Here is a 19,414-nt window from a genome sequence, read left to right on the forward strand (position 1 = left end):
AAAGTAAATTAGTTTTTATTTAATTTTGAATATTTTTATTATTACTATTTGTTTGTATAATGTTTTATTAACCTAATGTATTGTTTATTTTATATTTTAAATTTGCAGGACTTGGAAAACTTAGGGAACAATGTAGATTACTCTGGTAGATTTGTTACGGATAGGGAATTTGATTCCGTAGATGAATTACATAGTTGGGCCAATGAGATAGCAATAGGGATTGGTTTTCAATTTACACGTGCTTCTTATAAACAAAAAGAAGGAGTATCTAGAGTTAGTTTGTATTTAAGATGTCAATGCTATGGTAATATTAGGGGTGATTTGCATAACCTAGATAGATAATGCTGCCTGACCTGGTTCTAAAAGTAGAACATGTCGGTGTAAATTTATGATTGTAGCAAGTAGTCGTAAACCAGGAGAAGGACCTTGGACGGTGAAGGTGTGTCCTGAGGAAAAGGTAGACATAACCACCGATTCTTAGTGTACAGAGATGGTCATGTAAGGGCAAATAGGTTGAATATAGATATTCGGCAGCACATACGAGAGCTTAGTGCAACCGGCATGCAACCTGCCTTTATCATTACTTCAATTAGAGAAAATTTTCCTGGTTTTTTTGCTAGTATGAATTAGATATATAATGTTAGGCAATCAATAAGGAGAGAAGAGATGGAGGATAGGACTCCCCTTCAACACTGTCTTTATATGGCCACAGAGCATAATTACGTGGTTTGGACAGACTTGGATAATGAAGGGGAATTGAGCAGATTATTAGTTGCAAATCCTACCTCCATCCAGATGATACGTACGTGGCCGTATGTTGTGTTGATAGATACAACGTACAAAACAAACAAACAAAAGTGGCCACTATGTGAAGTAATCGGAATGACGCCAATCACAACTTCTTTGTTGCGTTTTGTTTGATGCGAGATGAGGCGGCTATGTCATATTCGTGGGTGTTGCAGGGATTGAAAGATATTTTTGGCACAGCTCAGACTCCTAGCGTCATGATCGAGATGAGGGTTTATCTGCAGCTATTCGTGATGTCTTCCCATGTAAAAAGGTTTTGTTGATTAATTATTGTCATTCTATTATTGAATATGTCTTAATTACGTTCGATGTTGTGTTTAATGAAGATATGCGACATTTGTTATGCGTATGGCATATAGCCAACGACGTTGAGAACATGGTGGACAAGTTGTGTGGCAGGAAAAGAAATCAACAAGGGCAGTTATTCAGTTAAAGTAGATGAAACCCCTTGGTTGACAATTCTACACTTGCCGAATTTGAAGACAGATGGCAATCGATTGTGACTACCTAGTCGGTTAGGAACAGAAAGGTCGTTCGATATTTGGCTGGAACATGGATTCCACTTAAAGAGAAATTTGTGCGTGCATGGACGAATGACTGTTTAAATATGGGTAACCAGACTACCAGCAGAGTTGAAAGCCAACAATCATCTTTCAAGTACTATCTTGGTAGCGGTATTAGCTCATTTGATACCCTGTTTAAAAGGGCACACGCACAGATAACAAATCAGCAAGCCAGGATCCGACAAGCGTTACAGGAATCCATGAATTCTATTTCAAGGTCGTTGCGACATCATTTCTTTAGACCTTTATATCGCCATGTATCTATTTTTGCCTTGGAACAGTTGCGGCTTGAGCATAACCGTATGTTAGATTTGAGTGACTATCTATTTAACAAATGCGGTTGTGCACTTCAACGCACCCATGGATTGCCGTGTGCTTGTTATTTCTATCTGTCGCTCAGATCACATGGTTCTTTGTATTTGGATGACATTCATCCATTCTGGAGAACTTTGAAGTACACAGAGGTAGGAGCTGACACCAACGAAGAAGTACGGCACGCAAACGCCGACGACAAAGAGTACTTTCAATCATTGGTCGATGAAGTCTTAAAAGCTGATCCCGCAGTTGTACGACGCTTGTCTTAGGTACTTGAAGATGAATTACACCCTGATGGAGCCGATATACCTGAGCCTTACGCAAGTCCACCTAGAAAGGGAAGACCAACCACAACAAAAATCCTTAGAACAAATAAAAGCGCATTTGAATATAGTAGATCATCTTCTCGTGATCGAGGGTCTAGATCTTCATCCCGCGGGAGATCTAGTGGTCGAGAAATGCAATCCTCAGTTGGAATTAAGTTTACTTTCAACTTATCCGGTACATGACTTTCCTTTCCGTTATTCACATACGTTTATTACAGCTTAATGTTACTAACTTTATTTTTAATAATTGCAGATGGTCCAGCAGGTCGTGATTTTTCACTGTTTCCATGGCCGAATCACATCCCGCATATTCTCCCTCCTTACTTGTTTGATTGGATTGATGTTATGGGTGACGGTAATTGTGAATTGCCGTCACAGAGCTGGGAGGCGAGGAGGCATGGCCTCTTTTAAGACGTGCAATGTGTATGGAAATGCAAATGAACAGAGAGCAATACCTACGTGTGTATCTATCGGCAGAGGCGTTAGATAACGTTATATTTGGTATTGGTTCGCATAGCAATGGACCTGCTCCGTTTATACATAGGTTGGATGCACCGATGGCATTGTACTCTGCAGCAACGTTTCTTAACATTGTCATGACTTATTATGGTTCTGCTGACGGTAATCCATACTATAACTGTTTAATTCTTCCGTTAAGGAAAGCAGCGGGTGTGCGTAGTGTAAATAAAGTTATACATATATGTTAGGGGAATAGAAATCATTTTGTTCAACTATTAATGAATGATGATTCATCTCCACTGCCGCCAGTCCAGCAATCATGAAGAGAAGCAGTTGACAATTCTTCAAGACATATAGAAACACATTTTTGTAGCAGGATTTTGCTTTGGAATAGACTATACGGGACACAACCACCAAAAGGTAGTAACACCACTGAAGATGCTGTAAATTTAGATAGTCCATAGTGTAACTATTGTGTACATCATTATTTAGTTTAACTATACATGTAGATAGAATTCAATTTGTAGATAGTCCATAGTGTTACTATTGTGTACATCAATATTTAGTTTAACTATATAAGTAGATGGGATTCAATATGTGGATACAATTCAATATGTATAGAATTGTTGTAAATTAATAAAAGCATTGATGTAAATTAATTTAACTTTAATATAAAAGGCATTGATGTAAATTAGTTTTAAATTACAAAATCAAACGGTCTATGAAGGGCCATGCCCCTTAAAAGCTTGTCATTCGGCAAATAAATCTCTAACATCATCAACGTATAGATCAACAGCCTGTCTTTCCCGGGGTCTCATTTTCGCAACAGGAGGCAATCTCGGCAATGAAGCGACTCAACTTGACCATTCATTTACAAACTGTAAAAAAATAAACAAAAAAAGGGTGTGAACAAGATATTAAACAGCATCTAAATAACACAAAAACATAATAGAAAGCAAATAAATTGAAAAAACTAACGTATTCCACTATGCTTTCAGCTGGACCAAAATCGGCACTCGGTCCTTCGCCGGGGAGGACATAAGGGTGGGAAGACACCCTAAACCATTCAACGAAACTAGGATCAGCCTCTGATGGAACAGATGCCCGACGAAGTGCCTGATCACCAATGCGGCCACAAAAGGGGAACCTACTCCATGCCTCCGTGTAAATAGGCGGAGAAGCAAAGGTCACGGAATAGGTACCGTGAGCAGGTCGTAGAGCGTGAGTGGGTCTCATAGGAGGGGGGGAATAGCCTGCACAAAGCCCAGCTGTCGCACTGTCCTCTCTGGCAAATACACCTCGACGATATCAAAGCAAGTGATACCCCCGATGTAGGCGGTGCGTGGGTGCACATTTAGCAACGTCCTCGGAGAAGTCATGTATAGAGTCCATTCCACCTGCATACAAGCGAAATTAACATAAAAAAATAATCTAAAATTAAAATAACATGCATAACAAAGTGTGATGTGATGTACAATACCTGAGTTTCCGTCAGGGAGTCCAATATACTCTTGTAGTCTCTCAGCCTGTTGATCTCACAACCTAGCTTGAGTGTGGACAACATCTCCGCCCTAGTCTTATTAGGCACATCTGCTTGACGAGGATGGGGGCAAAAGGCTGGAAAGTACTTGCAAATCCATGTCTGAAGCAATGTGAGGCAACCAGCAATGGTCTTGCAACCAGCCCTAGACGCCATTCCCAGTTGCCAATACATGTACGCCAGCGTGACCGCAACCCAAGCGATCTCATCCTAATCGAGATTGACGGTTAGTATCGGGTGAGGTCGCATGCCGGTTCTGGTCTTATCCGCCGGCAGTGTAAAGCCGACAATAGCCATGTAATAAGCTGTCGACTGGGTCTCCATAGCCTGAAACTGATGGTACAAGTGCATAACTTCACCAACGTTGATGCAACCGCTGGTGAATATCCCTTTCCGTCGTAGCTCGAACATGGGCTCCCTAAATAGATCAACAATAGCGAGCTTCCACTCCCCCTCAGCAGGTTCAGCCGGTAGTGAACCTTCAATACCTATGCCTAAAATGCGTTGCACGTCGTGCAACATAATCGTCATCTCCCCTCAGGGCATGTGGAAGCTCGTATCAGTGGGGCCCCCGGGCTGGGGCGATGTGATCAACCAGTCTGTTCCAGCGGACTGTGAGCACCTGCTCCCCCGTGGCGACTCATTATCAACGTGACTATCTCCGGCATGCTCAGATGCGCCTGCAGATCTAGGGCCGGCACGTGTGAATTTACCGTCGAGCCCGCGGACAACAATCCAATCCACTGGGCGACCAACAGCGCCTTGGTACTCATCATCATCATCACTAGAAACCCCCCAACTACTCTGGACGCTAGCCTGGTCATCAAACCGAGTGCGCGCTTGGTGCAACGTACTCGACCGTTGGGCCTCACTGTGTCTGGCAGCCTCTTTCTGCCTAGCCCTCGTAGCAGAACTCGTAACCCCCCTCTCATGAGGGTCCCCTCTGAGTAGGGTAGGCCTAGAACTATTACCGCTCAACAAGTGTCTAAAAAAAACCCTTTCCTTTCCCTTTATTACCAGCCATTTACTACATTTTTGATAATTTAATTAACTATTATTAATAAATAAAAACAATCAAACGTTACGTTAAATTAACCACATGAACAAAAGACAATAATTAATTAATATATAAAACTACTCATTATCAACAAATATAATTTAACAACAACAATATTTAACTAATCATTATCAACAAATATAATTTAACAACAAAAATATTAATTATTATTATTATTATTAATATTGTAATTAATTTTCTAAATTAATAATAATAATAATAATAATAATAATAATAATAATAATAATAATAATAATAATAATAATAATAATATATAAAAAAAATTTATTAACGATAATAATAATAATAATAATAATAATAATAATAATAATAATAATAATAATAATGATAATAATAATAATAATAATAATAATAATAATAATATCAACAATAATAATAAAAATAATAAAAATAATAATAATAATAATAATAATAATAATAATAATAATAATAATAATAATAATAATAATAATAATAATAATAATAATAACAATAACAATAATAAGAAAAATAAAAATAAAAATAATTTAATTTAATATATTATTTTGAAAAAAAAAATTGGGTGAGTTCAGTTTTGTGTGACTGACCCGCGGCCAAGTCGCCTGCGATTCACCCAATTTATTTTTTCAAAAAAATTTAATTTAATTAAATTCGAATAAAAATTATCTCGATTAATTGTTTGCGGTTTGAATTCCTTAGCTTTTGCTCCACAAATTTTATATTTTAATTTAGTGTTTTAAAAGTGATAAGAGTGTTATTTAGCGAGGTTGGAATATATAAAAGAAATTTTAAGTCCAGGAGAAAAATCGTAAATTCATTAGAATAGGGGTGGCGATAAAATGAAAATGATAGCGATAAATACCCTCATTTTTATAGCATGAGGCATTTTTCCTGAGTTATCACATCAATCACTTTCTCATTCATTACATTGTTTTTTTTTTCCGATCATTGACATAAGTGTCGAAAGGGTTTTTCGATTTTTCGGGAGACGCCCCCGGATAAGTAATTTGGTGCTCATTTAGCAGATACCAGTCGAATATAATCAAACTTCTGCCAGTAGACTACCACGGACAGCTTCAACCTATCATTCCCCTTGTAAACAAATTCAACTCAAATTTCACGACAAAAACAAGTGTTATTTAATTATGTTTAGTGCAATTATAAAACTTGGGTTGACAATTATTTGTCATCATAACAGGATTGCCCACTTATAAAAGGGTGATAAGATAAGGTGAAAGAAGGAGAGAGAATGAAGGGTAATATTTTTGCTTCGAGTACAAGAGAGAAAGGAGTGGTGGAACCTATCTTTTTACTTTCCAAAAGAGAGAAAGAAAAATGAAAATAGAATTATCCACTCAATAAACAGAGACCAAAATAGGATGAAAAGATTACCAAGAAACCCAACATTAAATGGAGCCCTAGTGTCAAGAGTGTCACCAATGGGAAGACAAACTGATAGATCTAAACACTAGTATCAAGTTTGCAAATTTTACCTATCAAATACATTATTTACAATAATGAATTTGCGTAAGGACGAACCAATATCAAGAGCATCCTACATCTTCATAAATAAATAACAGTTAAAAAACCAAATTAACTCTTTCATCATTTGGAGAAAGATATTTGCTGTGCATTCCCAACTTCCATAAGCAGCTGTAAAAGAGCTTCACAGACCTGTGAAGCATTTGCTTCAGATGGGTCATCATTTGATGAAGAGTAAACCATCCAAGCATGGTCTAACTTTCTTTCTGGGCGGACTACCACCGAGCCAGGGACTTCAGCATCACGACAGGTCACAAGGCCATCGCTCTTCTCTCCATACCTCACCTGAAGAAGCTGGGCACTAGCAGCCATGGCAGCACCAAGTGGTATCATCACTGGAAGTTTAGCAGACTGACCTAACTCCGCATGTGCCACATGAGATAACGTTGCGAGTACAGCAGGAGAGAGATTAGCCTGTGTGTGATACGATACAACAGGCAACTCTGTGGGCAAGGGATATTTCCTCAAGAATTCCCGTCTTTTCTCATATGTCAAGTCCTCTAAAGCTTGTAAATCACCCTTCATAAACAACATACATATATCAGAAAGAATCACCAAGTGAGGCAATACATGCTGCATTCGTTCAAAATTTCAATGCTCTGTTAGCAACTATGATAAGAAAAACGCATTTTAAAATTTTGTTGAAGAAAACTACTTGTTATTTTTTAGCTATTTTATAACGGTACGAATAGAATAATAAATTTATGAGCCGTTGGGACAAACATAAACAACACGAAACTGATCAAACGAATTTGACTGGTTTTATAGATGGTGACAAAAAAATCCATCATCTTGGGAGAACACATAATCACCCAAGATTTGTGTAGTGTCGTACAAAAGGAAACAGACATAATAGTCTTAGCAGGCTTACTTTAATTACTTTACAAATCAAAATCTCCATGAGTTTACGTGCATTGACATAATCACCAAGCTGTCCTGGCCGCAAAATATCTGAAGCTATTGGGCTACCACCATATGGACTTTGAGCTAATGCTAAGCCAGCAACTTTATCCTTCAGTTCAGGCCAATACATAGACAAAGCCGCAGCAGCATCTACTCCTCCTTTGCTATGACCAAGCAGCATGACACGTTTGTTAGAACCCCAATAAATCTCCTCAATGTATTCTTTTAAAACTTTGGCATTTCTCTCTACTGAAGCCTATCATAAATACTTCAATTAGTAAATTCGATGCACACAAAAATACACATAGGCGTTGGAGCCAAAACTACCTCACTATGAATCTTGGCAATATGACATGCTAAACCCATCTTTGAGAAGCAAGCTTTTGTGTTTGTGAAATAGAGTGGTCCATGGTTACTGAAAAGACCTGCAACCATTAACTGGAGTAATGAGGTGCAAAAAAGGGTCAATAATAATTAACCAAGGACAACCAATCCCTATTCTGGCTCCAATATTGTTGGTCACTAGGCAATACTATACAATTATACAGAATACCGTCTTATTGCAACCAGATATTACTTAGAGGAGTCTAACTAGTTAAAAGTCAGCAAGTTCTTTATCAAATTTAAAAGAAAACCTTAACGTCTAGGAAATTAAACATTGACAGTATCTCAAGTTTAGCGCTGGTCTTGGTTTCATTTGACCAATCTTATATAGCCCTACAGTAAGCCTGAATTTGTCAATAATCAAAAATCTGTGGTTACACTATGATAAAAGAACCTCCTAACAAATTACACACAACAAACGTTCCCACTCCTATAAGCCACATCATTCACAAGTCCGAATCCAAGTACAGTGAAACAAATTATCCTCAACTATGTGACCCATCCAAAACACATCAAGTACTCTTGTTTGAATGAAAAATATGTTCAATACCTGGAATCAATAAATAAATCATTGACTTCGGAAGCCTGTGGACACCATGCCTGATAACAAAAAAAAATAAAATAAAATAATTTTAAGAAAATCAGAATTTGCACAACAAACAGCATAAAGGAAATAAAAGGCAAATATGAATTACACCTGATGCTGTCAAGAATTTCCATAAATCTAATAGTTCCATCTTCCACGGGAGGCATATGTGGATCACGTTGAAGCCAACCAATATCATCGGCAGACCCACGAACAGTTCTTCGTGCCTTTTCAACCAATCTAATAGTATCACCATTACACAAACTCGACATGAGAACAATGAGCAATATCACACTATCTCTGAAGTCAAACAAATATTACAAAGTTAAATCATGAAATACATAATTAATAAAAAAGTTTATCCATGCCTTTTTCACGCGCCTGGTAAGATGTATTGTCATATTTTAGAAGATCACTGAAGATGAAGATGTTTTAGAAGATGTAGCTAATTTTGCAGTACCAAACTTGCATGGGCTTAAAGTGATTTCCTTAGAAGCAAATAAAGCAACCTTATTTTAAGGAATCATATTTTGTAAATATGATATGACAAATATCAACTATATTACTAATCTACAGGAATTATTACAGACATGTCTTCATTTCTCCTTCAAGTGATGAACTACATAAGTGAAAATGCTTCAGTTCCAAGATATAACATAGGAAGAACTAGGACCATATAATTTAAAACTTAAAATTCACTCTGTCATCTCGAATCTTCAATTCTTAAAGCATTAAGAGGAGCATCATCCATATAAACTGAAGAGTTACAAAAATATCAGTGGAACACTATCACATCTTAAAAAAAATCTCCATATCATATTATCATCAATGGAACACCTCATAAATCCACCAGCACATTCACCTTCAAAAAATCAATGGAACCAGATTGCACATCAAAACTCAATAAAACCTAACCGCATCATTAAGTAGCTATTTAATTATTGAGAATATTAATGGTACTTTTAACATGACAGATATGCAATGATGCCCTACGACGGTGGAGCAACCTTATCAATGACAACACTATTTCGTCCTTTAGTAAGCCTCAATGACACCTACTACTTTAAATCCCATATACGGAGCTGGATACAAAATACCAACAAACATTATCGATAGGAAGTCCATAAAAGATCAGCTTCAACTTGAAAGAAGAGGGAAATAAAAAAATGTGCAAAGAATAAGCATCTTACACTTCGAAATAATAACATGTTTTTAAAAAGGAAGGACCATTATGAAAGAGGAATTTCAGCGGAAAAGCGAAACATACAGAAATGAACCCACTGGAAATTACAAAATTCCATTTGGAAACATTAGAAGTTTGTTCACCATGAAGGTCATCAGAGTTACTTGGAAATAAAATCTTACCCTTGAAAGAGAGAAATTCCAGTCGTACTTGTAGATGGCACTAAATCACCAGCATTATGTGACGATACATCTGCTGCATCTTTACTTTCAGCAACATTTAATATTGGGTCCTCAGTTGTATTTACCGAAGCAGAATATCCTAAATCACTGTCCTGTGTTTTATTTGAATAAACATGACCCGCGGAAGGTAATCCTGACATTTGTTCAGAGACCAAATGCATTCTTTCCTGCGCTTCTCTATTACCATCGGCCCTTGTGCTATGGTCTGCAACAGCATCCTCATACAGTTAAGCTAGAAAAAAAATGCTAAAAAAAGTAGCACAACACTAGCATTGAATCACTTGAGTTTGATTAATGCTTTACTATGTTGAGGTGAAAGTGGAATAATATATTTCAAAAATTATGAAATAATACATATAATAGCTTCTCTGATATAGCTAAACTCTTAATTCAATCTTTGAAAGTATAATGGTTCAGTTGCTAAAACATGATTCATTGAGCAATTAAAGTACAATGGTTAGACGAAGTAGCTAACTATGGGAAAAATATTAGAGCAACTATTGAGCATTCGAGGTTTGCTCAAAAATGAATACTAGAGACAAAATATAATTTTCCAGCAAGTTCGAAAAATAAGAATAAAGATTGGCGACCAGACATCATTTAAGTTATTATAATCTAACTTGTATTTTATTACGTATGAAATATAGTGAATCAAAAACCCAAATCAAATAAAGTTCCGACAAATTACTAGCCTAGAGTCTCAATCTATATTTCAAATTTCTTAAACAATCTTCTATATTCAACACTTAGCTCTCAATGTGTAACAGATCTACACTGTACAGCCTATAAGCATACATAACATAAAAACACCAATAAAAAAAACAGTATGAAATGCATGTAGAACCTTCGAAAAGTCTAACTCACCAGAAAAATCAGGCAAACAACTGGTTATGTAAGAAGTTGTTTCCGCCAGATAAGAAACAGCTCCATTGAGAGCTGGCACTGAAGTAAATATTTGTGGGATAAGCCTTCCGTTCCTATAAGTATTATTTGGTGCCTGCGAAAAAAGAAACCCTTTCAGAAAAACACAGTGAGCTACAATCATGAAATTAAGATAGACACATAAAAAGATTGGTGCCAAACAGAGTAATCACAAAATTAATGGACCAATGCCTCAACCCTTGCCCTCACAAAATGAATTTAGTAGTGTAGCTATGCATCTCTTGGATATCATTCATTTGCAAGTTCAGCATACTTCATACGTTTTACCAAATGCAACATAACTGATAAAATGAACTTACTAAATGTTATTTTCCATGCCTATGAAAAGATATGCTTCAATTAGTCATTTTATAATTATTTTCATGTAAACTAATAACAAATTTATCCCTATCATTTAAATAAAGCAGTCAATCAAAATAAATAACAAACAAAAAAATCATTAGTTGTTAATGTGTTTTTCCTCCATTTGAGATAAAATACTAGACTCTTCAATCAATCAGTACTAACATTCCATTTGAGATAGCTAAAACAATATACTGTGGTTAGCCTCCAAAACCCAAAGATGTGTTCACAAATAAGCAATAAAGTGGTAAAGGTCTATGAATAACCAGCAATTGACATCCGAGCTCAAGGTGTACAATCTATACTGAGCAAAGGAAGTGTAGTGCAATGAAACAAGAAGAGTTAATGATTTTTCATATTATTTTCTTTTTCCATGTTTTTGCTATATTCTACAGAGCCATAAAATTGACGTGATAAAATGTAAATTTATCCCCCAAAACAACCAATGCCAAAAGTTTTTTTAGTAAAGAGGCCTCTTTCTTTGACCAGAAAGGCCAGGTAGCTGTAATGTAGATACTCAGGCCAAAAATCCTAACCTAAGCCCTTCCTTACATGTTTTGCTTGCACTTCTCCACTAAATACCCTCTTTTCTCCATCTAGCTTTTGCTAAGAGGTTATAACCTTCAAAATGTTTCACAGTGATACAATTTTACACTCCAAAATAACAGTGCAAAGCTCATAAAGAGTGATTAAGTACAATCTTAAGCCTTAGCTTTAGAAGATCAATAGAATTATCTTTCATAAGAAACATCATGGAAAAGAAATTACCATTATTGAGGAGGTTGATTCCTCTAACTTCGAAGTTCTAGTGTCCATAAATCAAGCGATGATTCCTACAAAACAAATCATGATGAAATACAAATGTCACTACTATTAAAGCAAGAAAAACTCCACATACTCAAAATCTTAACTTTCTTAAATATTTCAAAATGTCAACAATCAAGCATATAAAAAAAACAAAAAAAAGGAGTTCCTTAACTTATCTATCAACGTCATGAGTTAACGGCTTATCATCTTCAGCACATTCTAATTTTAGCCTTGCTCCAGTATTGAAGCTCGTTGGAACTAGGTGGCTAATAACTTTGATTTAGTACCGACAACCAATGTTTGTGCACACAATCAAAAATTGAACAATTGTAAATTTGATAGGCAAAAACGAAATTAAAAATGAAGAATAATAGAAAGAACAAAACAATTTTGGGTGCTGGGAAAAACCCTCAAGCACATCCAAAACTATTAAACTCATCGAAACAAGGGGAAGCCAATTGTATTGATAATTGCTTAGTGTTTACCAACGATTAGACACACGAACTCTCAATAATTTTACTTACAAAAATTCAAGGACATTTTCTCTCCCCTTAAACCCTTCTCGGTCTTGTATGTTTACTCTTTCTTGAGCATTAATACATCTTCTTTCTCAGCCAAAAAAACTTGTTTAAACTAGGTTAATCTTGATTTGTTTTACATGAAATTTTGCATACAACATTAATTAGAATATATTACTGTTTTGAAATGCTTAGACTTGAATAATTAGGCATATGTGTAGAATTATGTTTCAAGTAGCCTTTTTAAGGATTGTTTACAACTAACTTGCTTAAACTAGGTCAATCTTGATTTATTTCACATGAAACTTGGCACACAAAACTAACTAGTATATATTACTATTTTGAAACTGTTAGACTTGAAAAAAAATAGGCATATGTTCAAAAATACGTTTCAAGTTAGCTTCTAAGGGCTTTTGCATTTTAAACAAATTTTGACTCTAATCTTTTGTAATTTGTTTCTCTAATGTACTAAAGCACAAAGCAGCAAAATAATATTGATTGTGGCTACTACATGATAAGATATATTCACGATATGTTATCCACTATCATGGAAATCAAGGCTGAAAATGTTGAAAAGGTATTTGACATTCTTATATTTTATTAGTGGTATTTAATATTATATTAAAAAAATCTATTGTACTTTTTGTTATTATTATATTTAGGTTTTAAACACACCAAGAGAAGAACATCCTTTTGCTAAAGGTCAAATCAAAGAAATTAAGGACAGAATCGCACGTTTTCTTTCAATTTTATGCATATGATAGAGTTAGTCACACACTATATTTGTGGTTCTCAAAGAACCACAACATATAGTGGCTTTTATGCTCCAGTTTTAAATCGAAGCAACAAACAAATGCTATTTGTTGCTATTTCAAGTACTTAGGGCCAAAATCACAGTATATAAAAAACCGCAACATATGAAGGTTTTTCTATTAGGGATATGTCACTAACCTTTTCTGTTAATAAAGTGTTTGGTTTTAGATCCTATCAAGAAGGAGCTCATAATTCATAGTAGGATTATGCATGGCCTCTACTATGTTGATTTTTCTCCTTATCTTACTAAAGATTCTTTCAAGACTTCATGTTTAATTGCTACTAATTCTCCTCATCATGCTCGTCTTAAGGAAGTTAAGCTCTTACGTCTTTGGTTAGGACACCCTTCTTTACCACAATTGCAAGCTTTATGTCCAGTTCTTGATGTCAAAAATTTTAAAGATTCCATTATTTGCACTATTTACACGATTGCGAAGCAAGTTAGACACTGTTTTCATTCTAGTTCTATAAAAACTACTAGATCCTTTCAAATGTTGAACATAAATGTTTGGGGAGCTTACAATACAACTACATACAATGGTTATACTTTTTTCTTGACTATAGTTATAACACCCCAGCCCCTCGGACCGCTGGTGACTACTCTTGGAGACTGGAGACTAGCCCCACAAACCAACACAAGTCTTTCCAGCGCACTTTGGCCTCACTCGTGCGCACCCGGGAAAACTTTCCAGGAGGTCACCCATCCTAAGATTGCTCCCCACCAAGCACGCTTAACTGTGGAGTTCTTAGCAAATGGGCTCCCTAGAAAAGAAGATGCACCTTGTTGATATGAGTAGTCTATCAATTCTTTTTCAAGCTAAATCTGGGGTATTACACTCACCCCCACTTAAGAATACAACGTCCTTGTTGGACTGTAACTTCAGGATCTCTTCCCCCGCTAGGTGCACTGAACACTATCAGCCACGGTCGCAAGGTTGCTCTGATACCATTTGTAACACCCCGGCCCCTCGGACCGCTGGTGACTACTCTTGGAGACTATAGACTAGCCCCACAAACCAACACAAGTCTTTCCAGCGCACTTTGGCCTCACTCGTATGCACCCGGGAAAACTTCCCAGGAGGTCACCCATCCTAAAATTGCTCCCCACCAAGTACGCTTAACTGTGGAGTTCTTAGCAAATGAGCTCCCTAGAAAAGAAGATGCATCTTGTTGATATGAGTAGTCTATCAATTCTTTTTCAAGCTAAATTTGGGGTATTACAATAGTTGATGACTTCACTAGACCTACATGGCTCTATTTGATGAAATAGAAAAGTAAATATTATTCAATTTTATTACAGTATATCAATTTTGTTACATTGCATTTTGAAACCACCATTCAGTTTATTCGCATTGACAATGCCAAATAACTTTGTGATGGTGAGGCTTTACATATCTACAATAGCTATGGTATTTAACATCAAAAGTCTTTTGTTGACACTTCCCAATAAAATGGGGTTGTCGAGTGCAAACACAAACATCTGCTAAAAGTTGATAGATCTTCGCAACTTCAGTTAAATCTTCCTTTCCAATTTTGGGGTTATTGTGTTTTGACTGGTGCATATATTATCAACAGATTGCCTCTTTCATGTTTAACTTTTGTTTCTCCATATGAAAAATAATATGGCAAAAATCCTAGTTACTCAAAAGATCCTTATATCTAGGGATGTTACTTTCCATGAATACCACTTTTCTTATGGTAAACTACCAATTTCTCTTCTCCTTTTTTCACATTTTTACCTACCTACACAAACTAAACTTCCCCATTATGAGTCCTTCTCTACTCAGTCCTCCCTCAAATAACTCTTCTTCAATCTCTCAAACAAACCAGTCCAATTATAATAATCCTTTTGATACATGACAACTAAAATCTTGGGTTTGATTTAATAGCAACTTAAATCACCTCAACCCATTCCTAGAAGGTACATTAGGAGTCATAAATTACCCTCATACTAGCAAGTCTGTTACTGTCAATCTGCTAATAATCAAAAACATTTGTGCAATTTTATAATTCCTGCACTTTTCCATATCAGCATCGATCAATTATGGATACTCATATCAACTGGCATGAGCTCACTACATACAAAAAAGCAGCCAAAGATTCCCTTTTGGGTAAAAGCTATGGACATAGAATTGGAAGCCTTGCACAACAATCAAACTTGGGATATGTTACTTTGCAACCAGAAAAAAAAAAAAAAAAAAAAAAAAAAAAAAAGCTACTGGATGTAAATGGGTCTTTAAAGTAAAATTGAGAGCAAATAGTTCCTTAGAAAGATTTAAGGCACATCTAGTTGCCAAAGGAACATAGGGTGGACTATCAAGAAACAGTTTTACCGATTGTTAAGATGCCAACCATACGTTGTCTCATTGCCCTTGCAGCATCCGAGAAGTGGGGATTGTTCCAACCTTCTACTTGGATGTAAATAATTCTTTTTACATGATGATCTCCATAAAGTACACATATTTCCCCCTCTAGGACTTTGTTATCCTCTATTCATGGTTTGCAAATTTAAAAAATCTCTTTATGGCCTCAAACAACTGTCTAGACTGAGCTTTTACAACAGGTTTTTCAAATATCCAAACAAGACAACTCTTTCTTCATCAAGCATGCATGAACATTTATCACAAAGTTATTGTTTATGTCGATGACATAATTGTTATCCAAAATTTTAGCATCAACAACCTAGGCCACTTAGGTTTTTTTCTTTGCATTAAAGTTTCTCATCTAACTAATGGTGTGGATTTGACTCAAAAAAAGTTTGCACAAGAATTACTTAATATTTCTAGAATCGAGTCTTCAAACATGTTGTTACACCCTTACCCCTAAACACCAAACTTCATAAAAATTCCTAGCTCTCTACCTCTCCACAATCCAACCTTATGTAGATCTTTAGTTGGCATGCTTAATTTCCTAACAAACACTCTCCTAGATTTATCTTACACAACACAAACCCTTAGTCAATTTATGCAGACCTCAACCAAACACAAAGCTCTTCCCCACACGTTAAATGATGTGGATTCAACTATTTGTCAAGGCATATTACTTTAAGCCACTAACAGAACAACTCTACGAGCATACTCAAACTCTGACTAGGGAAACAACACCAACTCAAGGCGCTTTATTATTAGATATCTCATTCCCCTTGGTTCTTTTATTAGTTGAAAATCCAAAAGGCAAGGGACTGTATCTAGATGACCTTCAAAGGCTAAATACAGAGCCATGGTTGCTGCCTCCTCAAAAATAACTTGGCTTTTGCGTTTACTAGAGGAATTAGGAGTACAATAGCTCAAACCTGTAACACTACACTGCGACAGCTAATTAGCACAACAAATTGCTCACAATCTTGTACTCCACAATAGAACCAAGCACATAGAGATTGGCCGCTATTTCAGTCGGGAGAAAGTTATGGAAAATCTAATACACTGAACTTCTATTCCAACCTCAAGTTAGTTAGAAGATCTCTTTACCAAAATCTTATCTTCTCAGTTTCAAACAGTTCTGAACAAACTTGGCATGATCTTAACATTGCCAAGTTTTAGGGGGATGTTGGTAATTATACATATGCCCATCACATGCCTCAAGACAGCCAACTCTATCTAAACCACCCCAACATAATATATTTAGCTGTTAATCTTGTTATGATTGCCTCCTCTTTTATATGTTCCTGGTTCCTAGTAATAGATGTCTTTTGTTGAATAATAATAAAATCAAATATTCTTCTCTTATGTAAAGCTTTAGTCGTGTATCTCCAATGGCATACTCAATCTAATATTGCACAATCTAACAAGGCTTCTGATTATTAATATTAGTAAAATATATGTTCACAATGATTCCGACTAAAACAAAATATTTTATAACATAATCAATAACAAGATATAAAGATTGTAAAAGTCGATTATTTAAGAACAAGAAAACCCAATAAATTTCTAGATAAATTTAGTAATTTCCAATGAATTAACACACAACTATTATGCGCTTACCTCAAAATCTTGACAAATCGTTCAGAAATAATCGATCCGAAGCAAGATATTAAAACAAGCAAATGCCGGAGTTTTCTTGAACAAATTTGGTGAGAAGAATCGTTGGTATCTTAAACACGAAACCAAAAACCAAAAATGGTGCCTTTTGTTGACATGATATTTTCGCCTTCCGTTTGGTCGGTTCAGGATTTTTTTTACGGTTCCTCCACCCCTTTGGCAATTTTGAGGTTTAACCTAAGGCTATAATTGTAAACTCCACTAGCCAAATCATGTTTAGTTTAAGTGAAAATTTGAAATACATAAGCACAATCATCAAAAAAAAAACAACATATAATAAGCCTCAGACAAACACATTATCAAAGATAAGCGCCTCCAGTTTCAGAGTTGAGGTCTGGATTGGTTCGTAGTTACTAACTGTGAACAAAAGGAAGTGATCAAAAAAGTCAAGTATGTGTTCGCAGCGAACAAAAGGAAGCCCTGGTCAAATAAGGTCAAACCTTTGTTCGCACTTAGTATAACTGCGAACAAAAGTTTGACCCTATTTGATTAGGTCTCCTTTGTTCGCAGTTACTAACTACGAACAAATACTTGACTATTTTTGACTTTTTCCTTGTAGTTTGTGGTCAAACTAACTGGTAAGTAATCAAACTAGCCGTTAAATAAAGCCTCAATAAATACTAGAACCTTATAACTCAATTCATTCCATCTAAACTCAATCAAAGTATCATCAAAATTGTTTTGAAGTTAGGTACTTTCCTATAACTTATGTTGATTGTTTAATGTTATTATTGAATTTATGTTGATTATTTTAATGTTGTTATTGAATTTATTAGATAATTATAATTAAAGTTATTATGTTATTTCATTAGTATATCTCAAAACGTCATTCAATGGAAGAGCATTGTCATTATGGTCGTGAAGTCGAATACTGTCGTGATTGGAGCGATTTTGATCCTGGTCGTCAATATGTTGCTTGTCCACTTTTCCATGAAGGATTGGTACGTACTTACTTTAGGTCGATTGATCCAGAGGGCACCAAATGGCAAAAAGACATCATTATTAAGCTCGATCAAGAGAATGAGGAGTTTAGAAACGAGATACATAACTTGAGAAAGGAAGCAACTGATAAGACACGTAGGAGTGAAGAGACCGAGAGAATATTGAAAAAGTTTAAGAAGAAATCTTAGGTTGTAATTGTTGTATTTCATGAATAAACAATGTATTTGTAATCGTTATTAATGAAATTATGTTGAATTTTTGGCATCATTTTCCCTAATTTATGAATCTTTTTTGTTTGATATTATTGCAATAAACACATCATCATAAGCTATTACAGATCAATGTATGTTCCAGGCGGGATGATTCATCGCCAAAAGTCCGAGCATTCATAAGTCAAGGCATGGAGACTATAATAAACTAAATAAACACACACGCACACACACACACACATACATATATATATATATATATATATATATATATATATATATATATATATATATATATATATATATATATATATATATATATATATATATATATATACACACAAACACGCACAAAACGAAATATATACAAATGTTTAATATGAAACAAATGTCCAATATATACATAAGTCAATCAAAATACATACAAGTTTAACGCTCATCACCCTCATCCACCCTATCTAATTGAGATGGCCTCCTACTCTTTCTACTATAGTAGGAAGCGTTCGTGTGTCGCTCTAAAAGTGGAGGGGACTGGTACTATGTTGGCTGGGATGGCCCAGCCTGCGCAGTGCCCACACCATCACCGAGGTATGACAAGTTCATCTCCTCCAAATGAATGTCATGAGGAGGAGACGAGACGTGCACCTCGTTGGTAGCTGGTGATGCCTCCTCCGCAACTTCAAGAATGAAGTGCTAGAACTGGATGCCCAGGAGCATGCGCTGCACAATCTCTCGAACCAACTCTTCATGGCTAGAGCAGATCACAACTGCCACACCTTTTGCCTACAGTCAATAGTAAGTTAAAATAACATTATATTATGTAAGTTTTAGTTTAAACAATTAAATACAAATGAGAACTTACAAATTGGGTTATCGTCGGCGCAACAAGAGCATACT

The 19,414-nt window shown here is 35.7% G+C and overlaps 2 protein-coding genes across 5 annotated transcripts; one reads left to right on the top strand and one right to left on the bottom strand.

Moving 5' to 3' along the window:
• The first annotated feature begins 53 nt into the window (after nt 1–53).
• Nucleotides 54–3,103, top strand: LOC130799887 (uncharacterized). The gene is made up of 2 exons (XM_057663165.1): nt 54–2,186; nt 2,265–3,103. The coding sequence occupies exon 1, from the start codon at nt 1,415–1,417 to the stop codon at nt 1,952–1,954; it is 540 nt and encodes a 179-aa protein (XP_057519148.1). The 5' UTR covers nt 54–1,414; the 3' UTR covers nt 1,955–2,186; nt 2,265–3,103.
• A 3,395-nt stretch (nt 3,104–6,498) lies between these two features.
• LOC130799739 (uncharacterized) lies at nt 6,499–17,534 on the bottom strand. Of its 4 annotated transcripts, none has more exons than XM_057662947.1 (10): nt 17,310–17,534; nt 12,171–12,271; nt 11,960–12,024; nt 10,772–10,904; nt 9,848–10,112; nt 8,594–8,722; nt 8,447–8,496; nt 7,840–7,937; nt 7,481–7,768; nt 6,499–7,128 (listed from the first exon to the last, which is right to left on the bottom strand). In XM_057662947.1, the coding sequence occupies exons 3-10, from the start codon at nt 12,005–12,007 to the stop codon at nt 6,673–6,675; spliced, it is 1,467 nt and encodes a 488-aa protein (XP_057518930.1). In that variant the 5' UTR covers nt 12,008–12,024; nt 12,171–12,271; nt 17,310–17,534; the 3' UTR covers nt 6,499–6,672. The 4 variants fall into 4 exon arrangements, with proteins under 4 accessions (XP_057518930.1, XP_057518931.1, XP_057518929.1 ...); XM_057662948.1 differs by having other exon boundaries at nt 12,171–12,264; nt 17,310–17,509; XM_057662946.1 differs by lacking the exon at nt 12,171–12,271.
• Between the last annotated feature and the right edge of the window lie 1,880 nt (nt 17,535–19,414).

The sequence above is a fragment of the Amaranthus tricolor genome, chromosome 14 (assembly GCF_026212465.1).
Source record: "Amaranthus tricolor cultivar Red isolate AtriRed21 chromosome 14, ASM2621246v1, whole genome shotgun sequence".
Classification (NCBI taxonomy): domain Eukaryota; kingdom Viridiplantae; phylum Streptophyta; class Magnoliopsida; order Caryophyllales; family Amaranthaceae; genus Amaranthus; species Amaranthus tricolor.

Bases quoted from the DNA above. Each gene is read 5' to 3' on its own strand.
- LOC130799887 (XM_057663165.1), top strand. From the start codon at position 1,415: ATGGGTAACCAGACTACCAGCAGAGTTGAAAGCCAACAATCATCTTTC.
- LOC130799739 (XM_057662946.1), bottom strand. From the start codon at position 12,007: ATGGACACTAGAACTTCGAAGTTAGAGGAATCAACCTCCTCAATAATG. The intron at 8,497-8,593 runs GTGTAATTCATA...TTTTGTTATCAG, and splicing joins GAAATTCTTGACAGCATCAG to GCATGGTGTCCACAGGCTTC. The intron at 7,129-7,480 runs GTAAGCCTGCTA...TTGTTTATGAAG, and splicing joins TGATTTGTAAAGTAATTAAA to GGTGATTTACAAGCTTTAGA.